At 56.5% G+C, this 20105-nt stretch overlaps 2 protein-coding genes across 2 annotated transcripts; one reads left to right on the top strand and one right to left on the bottom strand.

Annotated features, from left to right (window-relative positions):
• Positions 1-3297: 3297 nt before the first annotated feature.
• NCLIV_021130 (conserved hypothetical protein) lies at positions 3298-8903 on the top strand (the record flags this gene model as incomplete). Its single annotated transcript, XM_003882308.1, has 7 exons — positions 3298-4069; positions 4354-5146; positions 5717-5812; positions 6329-6436; positions 6987-7096; positions 7689-7764; positions 8540-8903. 7 exons carry the CDS (start codon positions 3298-3300, stop codon positions 8901-8903), a joined length of 2319 nt encoding a protein of 772 aa, XP_003882357.1.
• A 1358-nt stretch (positions 8904-10261) lies between these two features.
• On the bottom strand, positions 10262-16947 carry NCLIV_0211a (dolichyl-di-phosphooligosaccharide-protein glycotransferase; the record flags this gene model as incomplete). Its single annotated transcript, XM_003882307.1, has 10 exons — positions 10262-10401; positions 10807-10905; positions 11442-11514; positions 11937-12061; positions 12506-12587; positions 13610-13705; positions 13977-14323; positions 14550-14951; positions 15881-16006; positions 16494-16947. 10 exons carry the CDS (start codon positions 16945-16947, stop codon positions 10262-10264), a joined length of 1944 nt encoding a protein of 647 aa, XP_003882356.1.
• Between the last annotated feature and the right edge of the window lie 3158 nt (positions 16948-20105).

Below are 20105 nucleotides of genomic sequence, written 5' to 3'. Positions count from 1 at the left end.
TAAAGTCAGGCGCTTCTTGTCCCGTTCGTCAGCATAGGATCTCACGCTGCTCCGGGTCGTTTTTCGCCTCGCTTTCCCGGCGGAAGAGGCACAGACGGGGGGAATGGCGGCTGAAGAAATGTGAGGAATGCGATGTGAAAAGCAGAGGAGACGTGGCCAGAAAAGGAAGGAAAAAATCTGTTGCCAAAAATGGTTGTCGTACGTATGCATGCGCGCTCACGCGCGGTGTACTCGCAGCTCGCGGAAAAGTTGAAGAGCTCTGGCGCCTGTCTTAGCCCAAAATTTCCGCTCCTTTCAAGGTGGAAGGAGTTCTTCGGCGACAGTACCATTTCGTCCAAGTTCCCTTTGCAAAATCTCATGTCAATCTCATCAGCATTCGTTTTTTCAAAGGGAAAGAAAAACACTCTGAAGTCCGATGTCTTGGCATGGCGGCACGCCTCTCCCGGCTGCGCCGGCCGCCTCAGCCCCCCTCTCACCCCAACTAGCTGCGGTCGGTCCTCGATTGTCTGTGTACATGCCAACCAGCTGATATGCTCGAGGAGATATTTCGAGCTTTCTCGTCTGGTGGCTCCTCTGTCGACTCCGTCCCCGTGCATCGGCCTCGAGCTGGGCGTCTCCTGTGTGGCACCTTAATGCTGCATCGTAATGCTGATCTTCCAGTAAGAACCCCCTGCTCTGGCCGATCGGCACAGCTTAGGCAGTTGGAGGCGAGTGGTTCTCGTCTGTGTTCCTATCTGCAACGAAGCAATGCAAGATATGGCATGAAGGATTGGAAATGGAGGACGAGCAGGCACTGGCCAGGCCATGGACTATGTGTTTCCCTGTGTGTTGCTGTTCGATCCTGATGATCTCAAAGTGCGAGCGCTGCAGTGTTTCGGACGAGAATCCGGAACGTGTTCTCGTTTTTCCGCACACTAGAAAATCTGGACTGCCGAGATTTTTCCGGAAAATTTAACGCCAGACTCTCTCGTCGGCGGTACGGTGCTCGCACGATGTTTGTCTCTTAGGAAAACCTGCCCGCATGCTCTGCGCAACGAAAGAAAGAATTCAGCTGCTCGTCTTAACGTTTCTCGATTCCAACATTCAGCTTTGCCTCCGTGTCAATTTTCCGCCTGTGCAAGACACGAATTTTTCTCCTACTAGGAGCTGCTGCACGCCAGCTCCAGGGCAATCGATCTTGAGGCGGTTAAAGCGCTCGGCAGGCGATCACATTGAACAACCAACCACGGCTGCGGGCAGAGCACAGTATTAAGAGGATAACTATTGTGGAAATAGAACAGCCGTTTGAACTTTCAACTGGAACGCAAGGACACAATGCCGCGTTTTGGGGTCTAGGCGGCAGCGCGCTCCCCCACAGTCCCACAACCCATCTGACACGCACAGGAAGGCCGAAACTGAGGTTGTTTCCATTCTCCTGTCGGATCCAGGTGACTGTCCTTCTCGCCCCTTGTCATGTTTTCCCGGTTGACATGTTTCTTCTTTGGTGCACAACTTCTCCGCCGCGCCCTGCAGAGCGCGCCTCTGGATCTCGGCGGGGGCGCGCGGTATCTTTCTGCAGCTGCATGCTGCTTTCCACGGTTTTCCACGTCTTTCTCTAGCAAAGGAAGCTGCGTCACACGTTCCCCCGCTCCACTCTTCATTATTCACGCGTCATGTTTCACGGACAGCGACGCCGAAAGACATGTAGTTGATGTGCAGGATCCTCGGTTTTTCTCCTTCCGAACGAAAGGCGCCAGGTGGATGCTGATGCTGGGTCTATGAGCCTAAGCACTGTAGGAATGTCGGCTAAGTTCCTCGATTTGTGTAAACGGCAGATGGGAGTCAAGCGGTCACCAGACCTTCCTGTCTCCCCGGGTTTCGTACAGACGCGTACCAGCGCCGGTGTAGGTAAAAGGCTCGTCACTGGTTTCGAAGTGGTATCTGTGGCAAGGGAACACGCGCGGATGGGATGAAGTTTGCAATTAACAGCTGCTTCCTGGGCGTTCTCCAATCTATTTTTTAGTGGAAATCTCGGCACGGAACACGTGTTCTTCCAGAGAGATCACACAGGAACGGACCGCAGTCTAGTCGCGACAATGTACAGTTCTGCAGATGAACATGCCAAAAATGTCCAAGAAGAAACCGAGGCCGGGTGCACGGTTCTCTGCTACGTTCAAGCTCCACCGACAAGCACACAGCTTGCTCGGACCCCGTGTATTCCATTACCGGAACAGAATGGAAACGGTACTTGCCGCAACGGAGAGACATGTGGAAGCGAGGGTCAAAGTGTGTTACTGAACCCGAAGCGAAAAAGGCATGAGAGTTTCTAGGACAGCAACCAGAGGTATGCAAGATCTAAGGCCGTAGTCTGCCTCAAATCCCCAAAAACAAGTTTGGAGCAACTCTAGCGTCTGTTGCTTGGAAATCAGAAATTAAAAGAGTTTGCGCCAGCGCCGGTTTGCGTTCTCGTTTTCGTGCACATTCCCTGGCGGGGCTGCATGCCGGCCGCGCGTGCATGCTGTGTCTTTTTCGCGTCTCGCATGGAATAGCGAGCTTTTTCGTGTCGTTGTGTCCCCATTGACAATAGAATCTCTTTCTTCTCCAATGAGAGTCTCTCGATGGTCTTCGGGAAACCTTCCGATCCGTTTTGGTCCCCGTTTTTTGCTTTCCGCGAGGCCGGCTCGGGCTGCGCGCGATCTGCCGTCAAGAACAGTTCGGTTCCAGAGGTGGTCTTCCTGGCACATCCCGTCCGTTTCTTCTCAGTTTTCGACGCCTCCAGCGATCACTGGAGAGAAGTTTCCACGGCGATGACTCTCTTTTTGTGCAGCTGCAATAGCTCCGGCGGCTGCCATGCCGTGCACGGACAGACGTCTCCAGCGGAACTCTCAACGCGCGAACAACGCGGTTCTCAAGCGCTTACCAGGACTCTAGAAAGACCCACGTTTTTTTAAGGGACAAAGATGGCGACACTTTAAACCAAAGTCCGGATTCGCGCTCCGATCTCGACCGTCGGCGCGGGTCACGTCCATCTCCATTCTAGCTTTCCTCCAGAGCGCCGTCTCTCCTCCAGGAGGCACGCCTGTGTGCGTCGCGATTTTCCCCCTTCCGTCGTGTGCCCGCGGGTTCTCTTCCTCCTTAACTTTCCCGCAGCCTCCGGCGAGGGTTCTGGCCTGCGCCCTCGATTTCTTCCGACTCGAGCCTGCCTCACCGCCGCTCGCGACGACATCTCCCCCCTCTGCGGCGTCTTCTCGGTCTCTTCCTCTCCCCTGTGTTTGCAGGCGGCCTCGCTGCCGCCCTCGCTTCGTCCTCTTCGACAGGATGACGGTCGATTACGAGGCTCGGCGCGCCGACTTTAAAAAAAAGACGCCTCTGTTTTCGAGGCCGCGAACGGAGCAGGAGTGGCGAGAAGGCCTCCTGAGGGCTCAGCGCAGCTGCTGGCGCGTCGAGAAGCTGGAGGCTCTCCGGGCGCAGTCTCTGCGAGAGCTGTCTAGGCTGCATGTCCCTCACGCGGTCGCCAACCCCATTTTCGATGCACCAGACGAGGACGAAGAAGAGGAAGTGCAAGACAAAGAAGCCGAGGCTAGGCGAGCTGCCGGGCTGCCTTCGCAGTTTGGAGAGAAAAGCGGGAAAAGGCGCGGGGGAAACGCGGCTGAGGGAGAGGCAAGTCGACACACTTCGCAGCGCGGCGAACGCAATCAATTGACCAGCCTGCATTGCGGCGAGGAGGCGCCAGGCCAAGAGATCGCCATGGACGAAGACAGCAGACTGTCTTTGGGAACCTCGGCACCCTGCTCGAGTTCCGACTTCGTAGGCGAGGCGTACGGGGAGGCTGACACACGCATGCAGCCTCGGGACGCTGCGCATTCCAAGACACACAACAGTCGACGTCAGTGGCCCAAGAAACAACGCGAGCAGAGGTCCGTCTCCTCTTTTGCCTCCATGCTCGCCATCCCGAAGCCGATCGTCATTCCGGAACTCTTCAGGGAAAAGGCACAAGTCGGTCAGGAACCGCAAAACGCACACGCGTCAGGAAACACCGTGTCATCTCAGGCCGTCGACCAAACGTTCCTCCCTGGATTCTCTGCACCAGGTCAGTTCAAAAAACAACACCAAATAAACATATATATATAACGTATATATATATATATATATATGGAGATGCGTTTGCATCTGAATGTGCATGTATCTACCATGTACACTTGCATATATATATATATATATATGAAGTGCATCCCTGCATGTTGACATCGTCATTGGAAAACGACGGCGTCGGGGCGCGCGTCTATGTGGGCGCTCGTTTCTGCAGCTGGGTCAGTCCCTGTGGGGCGCCGAGGCGGCATTGGGCTGTCGCGCGTGTGTTGCTCGTCTCTGCAGAGGACTGGTACGTTTACTTGCGTCCGGAGGGCCGTCGGTGTCTCCTCGTGATGCACGACGGAATGGGAGCGATCGTGGACAAGCGCGGGATCGTCCGCGGTCTGTTGAATCCTCAGCCTTTCCACGAACGCTTTGAGGAGGCACAGCGGAAAGCCGTGGCTAGCTGGCATGCGCACGCCGCGCCGCAGGCGCGAGAACGGCGAGAGGAAGTTTCTTCTGCAGGGCGCGAAGGATCCGAAGAGCCGAACGGGGCGGCAATGCACTCTGCAGACGAAGGCGGAAGAGAAGAAGACGTCGCGATGGAGGCTTCGTGCAAGGACGTTGCGCGGAGACGGAGACCCAGAAGGGCGAAGCAGTGCATGCGGGAAAGAAATGCTCTGCAGTCGCAACCCAAGTGGGCTGCGTGTCCCCGGTGTCTCTCCAGCTGGAACACCTCGGGCTGGGGGAGTTGCGCGCGGGGCTTCACGGCTCTCGAGTGCGTGTGGACAAACAGTCACGACTTACGGTGGGCCGAATGCCTCGAGTCTCCTGCCGCCTCTTTGGGTTGTGCGAAGGAGACAGTCGACGGCTGCCCGAGGTGTCTCAGAACCGAGGGCGAAGGCGAGAGCGTGCAGGAGCGGAAGGTCCGGGAGATCTTCCTGGAGCGCGAACGCGAGGCGCGAAACAGAGGCGAGGCAAGCAGGTGCTCTTGTTGCTGTTTCTCGCTCATCTTCGTCACCGATGTGCTCTGGTGGAACGACTGCATGCTCGGGAACGCAGAGACAACTTGCAGGCAGTTTCTGCTGCGAAGCAGGTTCGCGAGAGAGAGAGGGACAGGGAGGGACGCAACGCTTGCCAAGGGGAAACGCACGAAAACGGAGACGCGGGGAGGGCACAGCACTCGGAAAAGGCAAGAACGAGGGAGGTTGGAGAGATGCGCCGAAAGGCGCAGATAAAGGACAACGGGGCAGGGACGAGAGAGGACAAAAAGCGAGGAGTGAGAGACGCGAAAAAAAAGAATCGTCGGATGCCCTAAGAGGTCGTTTCGGCCTTTGTGGGACCGGAGGCTGTGGGATATAAACGAGAGAGCCGAGGGAAGGTCGGCTCCGCGCAGCCAGACCTCGATTGCAGAAAAAGCGCAAAACCAAGAAACATTGCCTGCGAGAACGAGCGGGAGAAAATCAGAGAGACAGAGAACGAGACACGGAACGCGCTGCTGCGAAGAGCAACCCACGTGGGGAGACAGGCGAGACGAATACGGCTGAGATGGCACACGCCTCGTGAGTCGGTGAAGGCTGGGTCCGAGACCCTCCGAGGTCGTTCCTTTTTCATTTGTTTTTCCTGCGCTCTGGTGTGCTGCTGCATCTCTCGTCGGCTCGGCCAGGTTCGAGGAAATGGATGTAGGCGCCTCGCGGTGTCCTCTCCAGTTGCTGCCTCTTCAAGATTGCTCCGCCGCCACCCTGGAGCACCTTTACCGCAGGTAGGGCCCCGTCACAGCGTGCTGGTCCCGCCGTCTCGAATTCCCGTGTGCGCATGCAAGCTTGTGTATGTGTCCGTATGAAGCGGGATAGTCTTCTCGAGAGGCTGGGTACACGTGAATGGAGAAACAAGGAAATCTAGGCGGCTCCCAACAACGCTGGGTGAGATGCCGGCAGACTCGGGAACAAGCTGGCGCCAGAAAAGTGTGAATTGTGCAAACCGCGCATGTCCAAAGCCGTTGCAGCTCCACTGTCTCTCCCTAGATAGTTTCATGCATACATGCATATAGATAGATAGACAGATAGATTGATAGATAGATAGATAGACGCATATGCATACATATGTATGTAATGATTTGAATGTCTGTCTATCTCTGAATACCTGTATACATATATACAAATATATATATATATATATATATATGGATGTGCGTATGTCCCTGTGTGTCTATACACGTAAACGGTCGGACAATTCAAGGGTGTGCGTTTGCCTGGTCTGTGTTGCGACGTGTTCTCAGTCAACTCCAGCCTTGGCCATCTGACTCGTTGGTTTTCCTTCATCGCGAGGCGCCGTACGTGGAGGCCCTAAGCGACTTCTGTCTCTCTTGGCGAGACGCTCATCTCTCGTAGGTCAAATCCTCGATCCATGCTCCCATCACGGTGTACACAGGGCACGGATGTACACCACGATTGTCCATCAACTAGACTTTTCTGCGTATGCGTATATGTGTATATCGTTGTTTGCCTGCATGTGCTTCAGTACTTTGCTCATAGGCATATGTGCATATCTAGAGAGAGCACGTGTGTAGGTTACCAGTTACCTCACTTCCGTCTTTGTTTTCCCTCTCTCAGTAGCCATGCTTGAGGTAGCCTCCTCCCGCTTGTGTGCCTGCGTTTGCCGGAAACGCCAATCCCTGGGAAGCGAGGGTGGCGACTCGTGCACTGCTCGTTTTTCCGTTCGTGTGTATCCAGAGATTTTCTGTCTTCTCTTTCTGAACTTTCCCACTCACCGACCGCACTGGGTAGCCGTTTTTTCGCTTGATTTTTCACTCACTGCACTTTTTCGAAAATAATGCGTGGCGATCTCGAGATCCCCAGCGCATGCAGTGGCGTTCATCTGGCGCCGTTCCTTCCTTCGCATGGAGTCCCTGGCAGCGTTTGGTCTTCTGCATGCAGCCGCTTCCATGTCGACGAAAGTCTCGGCCCCAGGGCGATGCGGAACTCGCGGGGCGAAGCCCAAATAGTCTGTCTCCGTCTGACAACGGAGGGGACACTCGTGACAGAAGGTGAGCAGGGAGACCCTGCGTCTGCATGTCGTGCCCGAGATTGGACGCGCTTGGCTGCGCCACAGAAACTCCGCCGAACAACGTTTTTCAAAGAGGAACGCAGAGGGAAAACAGAGAGAGGCAGCTGTATTTCCTGTCAAGCGTCTCCCTAGGTCCCGATCAATCGCGCGACTTTGCTACGCCGCTATAGGGTCGTACGTTTTGGCCTCATGCGTCCCAACGATTTTGTGTATAGATAAGTACCTGCACACCTCGCAATGTGCAGGTTCGGGCGTTCCTAGAGAACAGTGTGGAGGTGTATGGGGTGTTATCGATGTGCATGCTGGGAGGTTTGGGATTATGGACTTCACGCCGCCGACAGGCGTCCCAAGAACCTGTTCGACCCGCGGGCAAAATCAGGTACGTGCTCTTCATGGGGCTAGTATTTATGTCTTTGGTTTCTGCATATGTGTCTGTGCATGCGTATGCTTCCTCGCAATTATTGGTGTACGGAATCCAGTGCTCCGGCGCTTCTCAGCGCTGTGTTCGGGCGACTGACGAACGCCTCTGCATGTGTGTGGCGAACCGTTCCCTTGTGCGGCGCCGTGCTCAGATGGAATTGTTTTGGCTTCTACGGTCGACGCAGAGACCCTCCGCGAGCACGCGCTTCGGCCTCGTAACCTCGTCAGGTAACCAGCTGTGGGAGAGCAAACTGCGTCTCCTGTGGAAGCCTTTCCGACTCTACACCCCGCCCCCCCCGCCCCCGCTGTTCTTCTTCCTGCTCCGCTCTTTCCCCTGTTCTGTTCCTGCACTTTTGATTTCCGCCTCTTTGCCCCTCACCCTCGCTTCCTTTTCCGCTTCTTTTTCTGCCTGGATGTCTGTTTTTTCTCTCCAGTGTCGTGTGCCTGCTGCCTCTTCTCTCTCGTTTTTCATTTCTGATGACTGCGGCACCTCGCCCGCTCTTGCTTTCTCCCTCCGCCGGACTGCGGTGCCTCTCTGATCGAGGACAAAGCAGTCGTGGCTGCGTCTGTGTTGAATTATTCTCCTCTCCATCTCTCTCTCTTTTTCTCTCCCTCACTCCTTCTCTCTTTCTCTCGCTCTTCTTCTCCCCCCTACTCCTTCTCTTTTTCTCTCTCTCGCTTTCTCTCCCCACTCCTTCTCTCTTTCTCTCTCTCGCTTTCTCTCCCCACTCCTTCTCTCTTTCTCTCTCTCGCTTTCTCTCCCCACTCCTTCTCTCTTTCTCTCTCTCGCTTTCTCTCCCCACTCCTTCTCTCTTTCTCTCTCTCGCTTTCTCTCCCCACTCCTTCTCTCTTTCTCTCTCTCGCTTTCTCTCCCCCTGTCTGTCGCCTCTCGCGAGTCGGAGACAGTCTCTCGTCTTCGTTTTTGTGTTGCCTTCTTCGCGTCTCTGCTGTCCCCCGCGGAAGCCCGCCATGGCGCTAGCGACGAGCATTCCCTTCTGTGCAGGTGTGCGGTCGCCGGCATCGTCTTGTCTGCGGAGAACGGCGTGGACGGAGGAACGGGGAGTCGAGCAGAAGGCGTCCGAGTGCTCGCGCGGGTGCGCCCGCACGTGCGGCTGCAGGCCGACTCTTTCGCCCGCATTGTTGACCAGTTTCTGAAGAAGAGGCGCGAAAACGAGAGCGGCGGAGACACCGTGGAAGCGGCGCAAGAGCCGGGTGTCTCTCCGCGCCGGCTGTCTCCGTTCGAGAGCCTCCTAGCTCTTCTTTTTCCCTCGACGCCTGGCGCGCTGCGCCTCTCCACATGTCCAGTCGAGGCGTGCGTGGCGCAGAGCGAGGACCCGCGAGACGCCCGAGAATGCAGAGAACGGTGAAGCTGCTTGCGAGCGAGAGCCAAGCGAGCTGGGCGCTCACGCTGGGTATTTAAGCGCGAATCTCAGACACTAAGCCGCGAGTAATAAGGGATGGGAAATCAGAAGTCGGCGAACAGGAGAGACAGCCCAAAACCCCGCAGCAACGCAAAACCAGCGGGCGAGAGAACGACACGCATCAGACGAAAAGGGGAATTTCAGAAAAAAGAGGAGTGAGAGGAGCAAGAACGAAGCGTAACAGGTGAAGAACGGAGTGTGGGAGATGACAAAGCGGTTTGACAGACAGGCGCGCGAGGAGGCAGAGACAGAGAGTTACACGAGAGCGCGTGTGCGCGTTGGGAAGAGAACGGTGGAGGGAGATTCGGTTGATGGATGCAGCCCATTGAGCAAAGGCATTGTGTAACCTGGTAGGCAGGCGCCGAGACGAAGCGGCGTCGGGTTGGCGACGACGGAGGTTTAGTCGCAGGGAGGCGTCCCGTTCTCGCCTCGACGAACGCGGGGGAGACCATTTCTTCAGTTGCAGTTTCGCGAGAGTGGGGTGTTGTGTCGGATCACAAGGTAGAGTCAAGCGGTGAAACAGGAGGGAGATGTGGGAACTGTGTGGTCTAAGAATTGTATCCACACAAACAAGAGGCAAGGCGATGTCCGGGATGGCGTGAAAGAATCGTTCGCAACGGGCCTTATTAACCGGTTTAATCCAGATTCTCAACTTTTCTTGTCACATCGAGGCTCCGCCGTATGAGTCCCGCGGGGAGGCGTGCTCACAGTGACAGTGGTCTGTGTCGCTTCCTTCCACGTCCCGTTGCCGTCTCTCTTTTCTGCTTCTCTTCTCTCTTCTCTCTTTTCTTCTCTTCTCTCTCTTTTCTCTTCTTCCCTCTCTCCTGACTGAAACAGAGCAGAGGCCTAGTGAAGCGTCTATCTGCAGTCGCTGTCCCCACAAACCCTCAAGGGGGAGGAGACGCACAATCGGTGGGGCACATGCGTCGGTTCTCTAGCTGTATTAAGACGGTCCGCATGCACCAGGGGTGGAGGCGTTTCTACGGTTCAGACTCCGGCACGAGCACCCTACGAAGCGCTGGGCGGATGGGGTTCCGTTGTCCTTCCTTTCGGTTTCGTAGCTCGCGATTCTGTCGGACGCTTGAGAAGATTACAGGACTGTCACCCCTGTCGGGGACGCGAGAGTTCGGAGTGAAAAGACGGACCACGGCCCGTTTTTATCACGTGAGAGACAATCGTTGCACGAAACGAGAGGGGACGCCCCCCCGGGTGGCTTCCGGCCCGTAGAGTCTGTCCTGCGTCTGATTTTCCCCGAGGTAAACGCGCGAGCGCCTCTCATCCCCGCATGCGTCTCGCTCTTTTGCCTACGCAGCCTTGTGTTTTCTATCGAGTGGTGTCATTTGGGTGTTCTCGGAGCCTTCCGTCTCGGAGACGGGGGGGAGTGCAGGGGAGAAGGAAAACTTCTCTCGATGCAGGAGGAAGAGAACGACAAAGACGACCAGACCTGAGGGGCGCAGAAGCCGTGCCTCACACCGAAGGAAGGGAATGGTGGCAGACGGAGACGAAACGGAAGCGAGAACGGCGAGGGAAGGAAACAAGAGAGAAGACGGAAAGGTGGAGACGACACGGCACGACCGCAAAAGGCATCGCTCTCCATTGGATTTCCTACTGTGTCCCACTTCGCCACCGTTTCTGCTTGCATGTATGTGCTCTATCGCGATTCAGACTTACTGCTATTTAGATACACATCTATATATACATATGCTTCTGCATTCGCAGATATGGGTGTAGCGGCGACGGGCGAAGCCGACGGAAAAAGCTGCCAAAGGCCACGTCAGAAGTCGTTTCTTGCTCCTTTTTGCCGTTCGCTCTCTTTCTTCTGTTCGGCCGCTTTCCAGAGCAGACTCACCAAGCAGTGTCAAGAGAGCGCACGCGTAGTACGGCAGTGCACACGGCAGGAAGCGAGGGAAATCGTTGTGCTTGAAATTTCTCAGAGGCGCCATGGATTCTGATTAAACCAAAGCAAGCGCACGACGCAGTGTGTCCAACTCTATCGCACGCCACTCCCATCCCCAATACTACAGAGACGATTTGCATCTGCATGTGACTCTTACGAAATCAAAATCGCTCCAACCGCCCCCGCACGAACTGGTAAACACAAAATCGCGTCGCGTCTCCATCGACTGATGGCGACACACCGACAGGCGCGCAGGTGCCGCTGTGAGGCTGACGGGAGCCCGCTCCGATACGTCTCGCAGGTTCACAGAGAAGGCCGCAGTGCGATCGGCAGATAAAGAGGGACAGGCAAACGCGACACAAAGCGACGCGTTTCGAAGAGACACAGCGAGAGAATGCAGTGGAGGGTGACAGCAAATCGGGTTCGTCCCCAGCGAGGCGAATGCAGGCGTCGACATCGGCGTTTCCCCACTGGATATCACGGGGATGTCACACGCAAACACGCGCTGCCACAGAAAAGCGGGAAACGCGTCATTCACTTACACACGTGTGTGGACGTCTGCACAGAGGTAGAGAGGAGGAACCTACCAACATGGAGAAGGGAGAAGCCGATACGATTGTAGTGCAGAACAAACTTGAAAACGCCATAGCGATCTGGAGCCTGCAAGAAAAAGACCGGAAAAAGCAACGCCCAGGCCTGGAGGGCGAATCGCACACAGAGAAGACTAAAAGAGACAGGCGACCGCTCGGTAGCCAGAAGCGCAGGATGCGGACAACGCGCCAGGCGAAGAGTCGGTGCAAAAGAGGCAGGCTTTAGAACAGAAGGCAGAACAGGGAGAGAACAGGAGGACGCACACGACGGCGAACAGGCGAGCAAGAGGGAGAACAAGACGGAGGACACGACGGGGCACATGAAGGAGACCACAAGATGGAACCAGAGAGAGAACAAGAACAAAGGAGGGAGAACAGAAGAAGGAAGAGGAGGGGAATGAACCGTTCTGAGGGGAAACGAACAGAAAAACGACAAAAAAGAGTAAGCGGCCGCCGAGAGAGAAGACGAGAAAGTGAACCCGTGTTTCGTACTTGGAAGACGCGAGAGAAGGTCGGAGATTGCCGCGACGCAGGGGGCTCAAGAAAAAAGCGAAGAAACGGCTCGAGCATCACGAACTCGACTTGAACGTCAGTGGCATAGAACGGCTGCCACATACCTGCACGCATCGCGACCGATATTCGAAAGCGCTGGTTCAACGCCTGCGGGATCCCCGGCATCCACGCACCGAACAGCGCAAGAATGCGGGAAAACGATAAACGAAAACCCGCAGAACGGACGCTGCAGTACATAGGTACCGCGCAGAGTAAACACAACCACATTCTACAGAGCGTATGCGGATAACGTTTTTACTCCAAAGGAGACTCAGCAGGTTTGCATGCCTAAATGTTGAGAAATATATAAATATCTACCGAGGGTTATGTAGGGTGCGCTCTAGTTGTAGGCAGATGGATGCAGAGCCGTCCACAGCTCTCGCCGTGGTGTAGATAAACCCCTCGGCAGGGGTGCCAGGCGATGTAGAGGGGCAAATGTAGAGAGGCAGAACCGCAAACTTGCCACCGAACCAAACTCTGGACGCGGCGCTCCCTCGCCAAACGCTTACCGTCTACTAGCTGGTGAAGGTCGACGCTGAAGGCGATGTCATCCTTCATTCTGTACATGTGCGGGGACACTGTTTCCCCGGGCTGCACGCAGAAGACGCAGGAGACCGTTCCAGCTGAGCCAAGAGAAAACCAAACACTTTGGGGGGGTCGAGCACCACCTTCCTCCAGAGTCCATTTCGCCTTCTCCAGAGGACGCGAGGCGGACGGCAGCACGGCCGCGGGCGACAGTCCAGACTAGAATCAGAAAACTTCCTCTCTTCTCTTCTGTTTCCCGCCACCGCATTTGCGTCTGTTGCCGAGTGAACCGGCCGGTGCGCGAAACTCTGGGAAAGCGCGCGGAGGCGGAGCGCAGTCCGCATATGGGGTTGGCGAGAGACGCGGAAAACGAGGGCGCCATCGAGTTGTGCGAAGAAGAGAGAGACCGAGAGAGGGGCAAGAGAGAAGCGAGAGAGGGGCGAGAGAGAAGCGAGAGATGGGCGAGAGAGGGGCGAGAGAGAAGCGAGAGATGGGCGAGAGAGAAGCGAGAGAGAAGCGAGAGATGGGCGAGAGAGAAGCGAGAGATGGGCGAGAGAGGGGCGAGAGAGAAGCGAGAGAGGGGCGAGAGAGAAGCGAGAAATGGGCGAGAGAGAAGCGAGAGATGGGCGAGAGAGAAGCGAGAGATGGGCGAGAGAGAAGCGAGAGAGAAGCGAGAGAGGGGCGAGAGAGAAGCGAGAGAGGGGCGAGAGAGAAGCGAGAGAGGGGCGAGAGAGAAGCGAGAGAGGGGCGAGAGAGAAGCGAGAGAGGGGCGAGAGAGAAGCGAGAGAGGGGCGAGAGAGAAGCGAGAGAGGGGCGAGAGAGAAGCGAGAGAGGGGTGAGAGAGAAGCGAGAGAGGGGCGAGAGAGAAGCGAGAGAGAAGCGACAGAGGGGCGAGAGAGAAGCGAGAGAGGGGCAAGAGAGAAGCGAGAGATGGGCGAGAGAGGGGCGAAAGGTTCTGCAAAGTTGCAGAAGCGCGCCACGAGCCAGGCCGCGCAGAGAGGCACAAACGAGGGGGCGGTGGAGAGACACCGCGCACAGCGAAGCGCGGAGACGAGCAGAGCAGACCATTCCTCTCTTCGCCAACTGACCTTGAAATGCTTCAAGTTGGACCACCGGAGAACACCTCGCCGGTTGAAGGTCCAAAGCAACAGCTCCTCGCAGACCCGCAAATTCGCGATTTTCTTCTGAGACAAACGCAAACTCCACAGTTTCTGTCCGTCAAAATACCTTCCCTTCCACCTCTGTTCCTATCTACACACATGCACGCAAATTCCATGTAATGCAGGCATACATATATGTATATATGGATGCACATTTGTGCATGTGTACCAATACATATATATATATATATATATCCAGAGGAATACCGCATAAATACACACACATATCTATATCGATGTCTACATGGAGTTCTAAGTCTGTCACCTTAGGGTGGTGCGTTCTGACTTGTCTTACTTTCCCTGTCTCCGTTTCTCTTTGTTCGGCTTCCAGTCGTTGAAGATCATCGGAGCAGAATTCGCCGCTGCTCACGAGTGCGGCCCGACCGCCGTTTTGCGTCTGCAGGGCGGACGCGAGGGACAGTTCTTCACCAGCCAGAAGTGCGTCTTCTCCGTCGCGAGTCTTGCTGTCTCCTGCCGACGGGCGCGGACTGGAGGCCGAGAGCACAAAGGCAGTCTCTGGGGCCCGAAGGACAGAGAACCGTTGCTCAAACTCCGGCGGATCGCGCTCCGTGGGCTTTGCGCGGGCCCTCATCGGGGGCGCCGGCAGGTAGTGCGCGCCGCCTCGAAAGAGAAGCGTCTCATCTGCAGGAAAACGGTCTCGCAGCGAACAAGGTGATGCAAGAGGTCGTGTGTGCAGCGCGGAAAACGCGATTTAAAAAACCGAGCGCCGCCTGAGGAAACCCTGAACGCCTCGGATGGCGCCGTCTGACGCCTTTCAGCTCTCACCGTCTGCTTCCTAGAGGGGGTTTGAGGAGCGCGGCAGACTGTGTCCTCGCGAGAAGCGTCAACAAAGGCAAGGCGTTCCTACCTGCATCGAGGGGTTCGACAACGTGTGGGTGGTCTCCGAGCAGGTTCCACGTGACAAAGAGACTCGCGTCTCCGCTTTCTTCGCTGGCCTCGCCCTGTTTCGCCAGGGCCCTCTGCGAAGGCCTGTACGCGTGGAAGTAATCCGCCACGAGCCCCGCCGGACGGCCTCTCGCGTCGTCGCCCCGCGCCTGCTGAACCCCCATGATGGCCTCTGCAAAGGCGTGGACCGTTGCATGCGCTGTCGGGGCAACCATCAAGAACAAGTTGCGCGCCTTCAACACCGTCGGGCACGTGTCGCCCGGAGACGAATCGGCATAGGCGCGAGACGCCTGCGCTTCTTCAGCGTCGGGGTCCAAAGAGGTGAAGAAGGCGGTGAGGGCCGAGGCAAGCTCTTGACTCAGACCTGAAACAGCCAATAGAAAGCGAGATCGCACGACCTGGGGTCGAGGGCGACTGTCTCTCGGGGTCTTCGCGAGAGGGACTGGCCTTTTCGCTTCCTGGAGATCTTCTTGTCGCGTGTCTCCTCCTCGGAGTCTCTTTGCACTCTGGCACGCATCTGTCTTGTGCCAAGAAAGAGAAGAACCACCCCCCCCCGCGAGGCGTGGTTCTTCTCTTTCTTGGGGCCTGGGACGGGGGGAAGAGCTGATCGCGAGACTCCCTCCGCCCCCTGCCTTTCCCACTCTCCTACGACTTCCTACTCTCCTGTCCCTTCGTTCCCTCCATCTGCCGTTTGTTTACGTTCTGTCTCGCCTGCTTGACTTCGCTTATCGCTGTCTTCAGCTCCCTCCTTAGGTTCCAGCAAATGCGCCCACCTCCAACTCCCATCTTTCCTGTGTTTAGCTGGAGGTCTGTATCGCTACAAACTGTTTTCCCGTCTGCTCAGCTTGCTCCCTGTCCGCATCTCTCCTGAAGTTCAGTTGTTGTGATCCTGACGTATCCGGTGACTGGGTGTCCTCGTTTCGCCGATCTTCTGAAGGGCTCCTGCGTTCTAGTCAGGAGCCGCGTCTCTCTCTCATCTCTGCGCTCGCTCCTTCCCCCCTCTGTTGTTTCTCATCGCACGTCCACACCTCTCCATTTCAAACCTCCTTTCCCAAGACATAGGCAGGGGCAACATCGAGCCAAAGCCTGGTGACATTTCCATGCCCATGCATACCACCCCAATTCAAGAGTACATGCACATGCACATATATGGTGATGCAAAAGAATCGATACAGAAACATATATATATATATATATATATATGTACATATTTATATCTGTTTTGTGTAGCGGCCCGCGTCTGCTTCTCGTCTTCAAGCTTCTTTTTTCAGTTTCGCTCGTTCTCGTCCTTACTGCGTTTGTTAGTCGCCAAGAGAAGCACGTGAGAAAACAGGGGTTCCCCGTGGTGGCTGAAGAGGAGCGCAGCCTTGCGCCCGCGCGACAGGGGAAAGGCGACGGTCGAAATGTCGAAATTTTGACCTGAGAGGCAGAGCCGATCGAAAAAACCGTAAAACTTCCTTGATATACGAGAATTGCCACCGGCGACTCCGCATAAGTACGAGGATGGCTCGAGCGTCTCAAGAGACTTGATATGCATCTTGTGCATTTGCCAACGTAAGCACGGCAAGAAACGTAAAGAGTCAGAGGCGAGAGAAGCGCCGCAGGCATCGCAAGAAAGACGGATCCGGTTGTTTGCACGTTTTTTCCTGGAGACAAAAGGAGACAGGCGCGAAGGCAACGACGAAGCCGAAGACGCGCAGACAACATCTGGAGGGAAGTCGACGCCCAGCGAGAGACCAGAGCTGGCGACAGGCCAGACGGACGCACAGCGGGGGCGTGAAAACCCGGCGGATGACGGCTGTTTCCAGCAGACACAGAGGCACCACAGAAGGCGCCAGATGGCAAGCAGCGAGAAACCGAGGTGGAATCGGCGTCTCTCACGTTCACTGGCGCGTGGCTTTCCCACCTTTTAAGCGCCGAAAAAGACTCTGAAATTTCTTCGTGGCGTTCGGGTCATCGTGCAGGACGAGGAGCTTCTTGTGGACGTTGCCGCAGACGACCCGCGTCGGGCCCTGGGGACTGGGGCGCAGGGGCGAGGCCGACGGGATCGGCAGGACGGCGGCTTGGGCGCGGAGAAACGGAGACACCTGTCTCTCCCGGTCCAGCCCCACATTCGCGTGGCACGTGTCGCGAGAAGACGGCGAGCGTGAAAAAGGCAGGAAGCACAGCACGGCGCCGAGAACGAGGAGGCGAACGCAGCGGCGCGCGGGAACGCGAGACGACAGCGGAAAGCGAGACGACACAGAGAAGGAATGGCAGTGGGTAGATGACGCCGCGGAAAGACACGAAGAAGGCCCAGACGAGGAGACAGGGGAAAAGGAAGACCTCACGGGCATCTTGCCCTCAGCCGGGGTCTCCATGGTGACGCTTATGGGGCGCCGCTCCTCGAGGTTCCCTCAGGTTTTCGCCGGCGCATGCACAGGCAGACGAGGAGCCTCGTCACCCAGGAGGAAGCGAGAGGGAGAGGAGACTAAGGACGGCGTCGGACGGAGGCAGATTCTCTCACAGAGGCCAGGCAAGCAAGGAAAGGGAAACCGAGGAGGCGAACCCGAAGACTCTCTGCAGAGCCGTGTCCTCGCTTCGCGTGGCCACGCACTAGGCAGGAGTCTGTGGAAGCACGGGAGCAACGAAAGCAACAAGGAGACAGGCCGGAAATCGAGGTCTCCGAGGAGCTCTGACGGCGCCTTCTCTCGCGCGTTCGCGCGTGATCGGGAAGGCACAGCACGCGCGAGTGAGAGGTAAACGAGGAGAGGCGAACGATACGGAAAAGGAGAAGAAGGCCAAAAAGGCGAGGAGAGACCGCGACGCAGGTGCGGGGGTGGCTGCACGGCTGCGGCCGTTCGTGAGACGGGCCCGAGAGGAAAGTGGCAAACGGGGCGATGCAGGAAGACGCGGCACCAGGAGAAGAAGAAAGGGACAAAGCTGAGGCAAAACGTGCGAGGGACGGGGAGAGAGACGGCGACGCAGAAGAGCTGGAGGGCGTCGCCCAAAAATCGGTGTGTCGAGGGGACGACGATGGCCGCCAAAAAAGAGGAGGGGGAGAGGCGACCAGACAGGAAGACTCGCGCCAGAAAAGAAGGGAGAAGAAGGGACGGAGAGAAAGAAGGGAGAAGAAGGGACGGAGAGAAAGAAGGGAGAAGGAAGGAAGAGAAAGAAGGGAGAAGGAAGGAAGAGAAAGAAGGGAGAAGAAGGGACGGAGAGAAAGAAGGGAGAAGAAGGGACGGAGAGAAAGAAGGGAGAAGAAGGGACGGAGAGAAAGAAGGGAGAAGGAAGGAAGAGAAAGAAGGGAGAAGGAAGGAAGAGAAAGAAGGGAGAAGGAAGGAAGAGAAAGAAGGGAGAAGAAGGGACGGAGAGAAAGAAGGGAGAAGGAAGGAAGAGAAACACGAAATGCACCTTTTCGTTCGCGGGTTGTCGCCGGCGTGGCAGGGCGTGCGCGCGCAGAGACAGAAGCGGAGATTTTTCAACGCGCCTGCGCAAGACGCAATCGCGGTCCCTTTAGATGTGGAAAGGCGAAGGGGAAAGACGGAGGCGAAGAGAAACGAGCAGGTGAGAAGGTTCCACTTGGACCCGAGTGTCGTGCATGCGTGTGCTTCGCGTCTCGCGTGTTCTTCGCCGGAGAGACAGCGCATGCAGATGTCGATTGTCGCGTGGTTTCAAACACTCCCCAAGCCGTGGCCTAAAAGGATCGAATCGCCTTGCAGCCGAGCAACGTCCCTTTTGCATACTGGCACTTTTAGCGGAAAACGCAGGTTCCCGTCGCAACCCTCGGCCGAAAAACCAGGAGGCTCGGCGATGAAGCGACCACGGCTCCGCTAGCCAAGACAGTCCCGTCTGCCTTTTAAGGTGCACGTTCGGCGCGAAAACGGGCGTGGCCAGCACGAGAAGACAGGCAAATTCGATCGATCTTCCTTTGATCCCGTATCCTCCGGAAGAACCCTACCCTTGGCTATTGCTTTTTCTCCTCTTCGTCGCCGTTCTCTCTCTCACCGTTCCTGTCCTACCTGAGAACGAGGGCCGGGATTCGAGAGCGCAGCTTCTGTGACGGCCGTGGAGCCTCCTACCCGGGGTTTTTGGGAACCCGACGCGACACTTTGGACCATTCTCAACACAAGTGCAGAACTTTTTGTGACTCGCCTATACTTGAGCATTTCTCGAGCTCTGTGACGCGCGGGCGGCGTCGACGCACAAAAACAAGCAAGTGTAAGTGTGTGTATCTCTTTGCAGGCAAGAGTCTTCGTGTCTCGGGCTTCCAGCGTTGTTCTCGCCCGTGTCCTTGATTTGGGGGGTTGGACGACGAGAGCCATCTGCACTTTCTTACGGCACCCGCAGAGAAACTGCAGTGTTGGCCTTCTGGTTAACGTGAGGGAGAAAGCCAGAGTTGCAAAACGGCGAATCGAGACGAGTGGAGGCGCACAGCTATCTGGTACTTTGGCGGCTGTGAACGGACCGCGATTTCCCAACCCTGAGGAAATCTGTCAACGATCCGCTGTTTTCCTCTCCTCTCTGGCAACGTTCCACAGCCCGCTTTTCCGAGCCTCCACCGACTGTAGAACCGAATTCAAGTTCGTCGCGGAACGCAAGTCCAAGGCCAGCGCAGGCAACTTCTATTCGTGATCTGTCTCCGTGTTTACACAAGTGTCTCCTGGGGCTGTGCGTCTGCCGCCAGGCTTTCGACGGTTTCTGTGTCGCCAGGGCCAAGCTGCAAATTCCAGAAAAAGCTCCAGTACTGCGGCCATGTAGCCGTTTCCTTGGTCACCACTTTTTTCCTCGTTCGTCCCCAGTATCTGCGCGTCTCCACCGAAACTTGCTCGTCAGTAACTCTCGTGTGCGGCTCTCGACGCGGTGTGCGTCACAGAGTCCAGCCACCGTGGAAGTGGAAAGTTCGAAGGCGGCGGCCTCACCCTCAGTTTCGAATGATTCCGTGCGTCTCCCTGAGTGTCTACCGCATGCAGTGACCACGGCTTGGCCGGGTGCCTCTCCCAGTTCAGATAAAACCGAGTTGGCCTTCGTTTCTGCATGCCTCCCTCGCGCTGTCTGTGCGACTGCGCGCGAGCTGTGAGAGCCTAGTCTCGGTACACCTCGCCTTAGAAAAAGCTGAGAAAAACAATTAAAATTGAGTGTCGCGCGCCAAGTCCCGGCCCGGACCGCTCGCCACACCACACGATCTACGCACAATCACATCACCAGACTCGGTTCGCCGTCTCTCGCGTCCCTCATCTGTTCCCCTCGCGCCTGCATCGAAACGACAGCACCGCACCACGCACTGGCGTGCATCTCAGACTTTTTACTTTCTCTTGCGGGGTCGGGGAATCTCTCGTCCTGTCTCGGTGTGTTCACGGACTTTGTCGACGCTTGAGAAAAAGCAGAGCACAATGGGTATTTCGGGGATTCGGGCCCACTCTTCCCTCCAAGCATGAGACGCCGCTGCGGCCCCGGTTGCCTCTCTCCGGCCTCTCGAACGGCTGGTCTTCCCTCTCCTCGTCCCCTTGCTCCTTTCGTTTTCACCGCCCATTCCGCC

The sequence above is a fragment of the Neospora caninum genome, chromosome VIIa (assembly GCF_000208865.1).
Source record: "Neospora caninum Liverpool complete genome, chromosome VIIa".
NCBI classification, from domain to species: Eukaryota; Apicomplexa; class Conoidasida; order Eucoccidiorida; family Sarcocystidae; genus Neospora; species Neospora caninum.
This window is presented reverse-complemented; position numbering and strand designations above follow the sequence as displayed.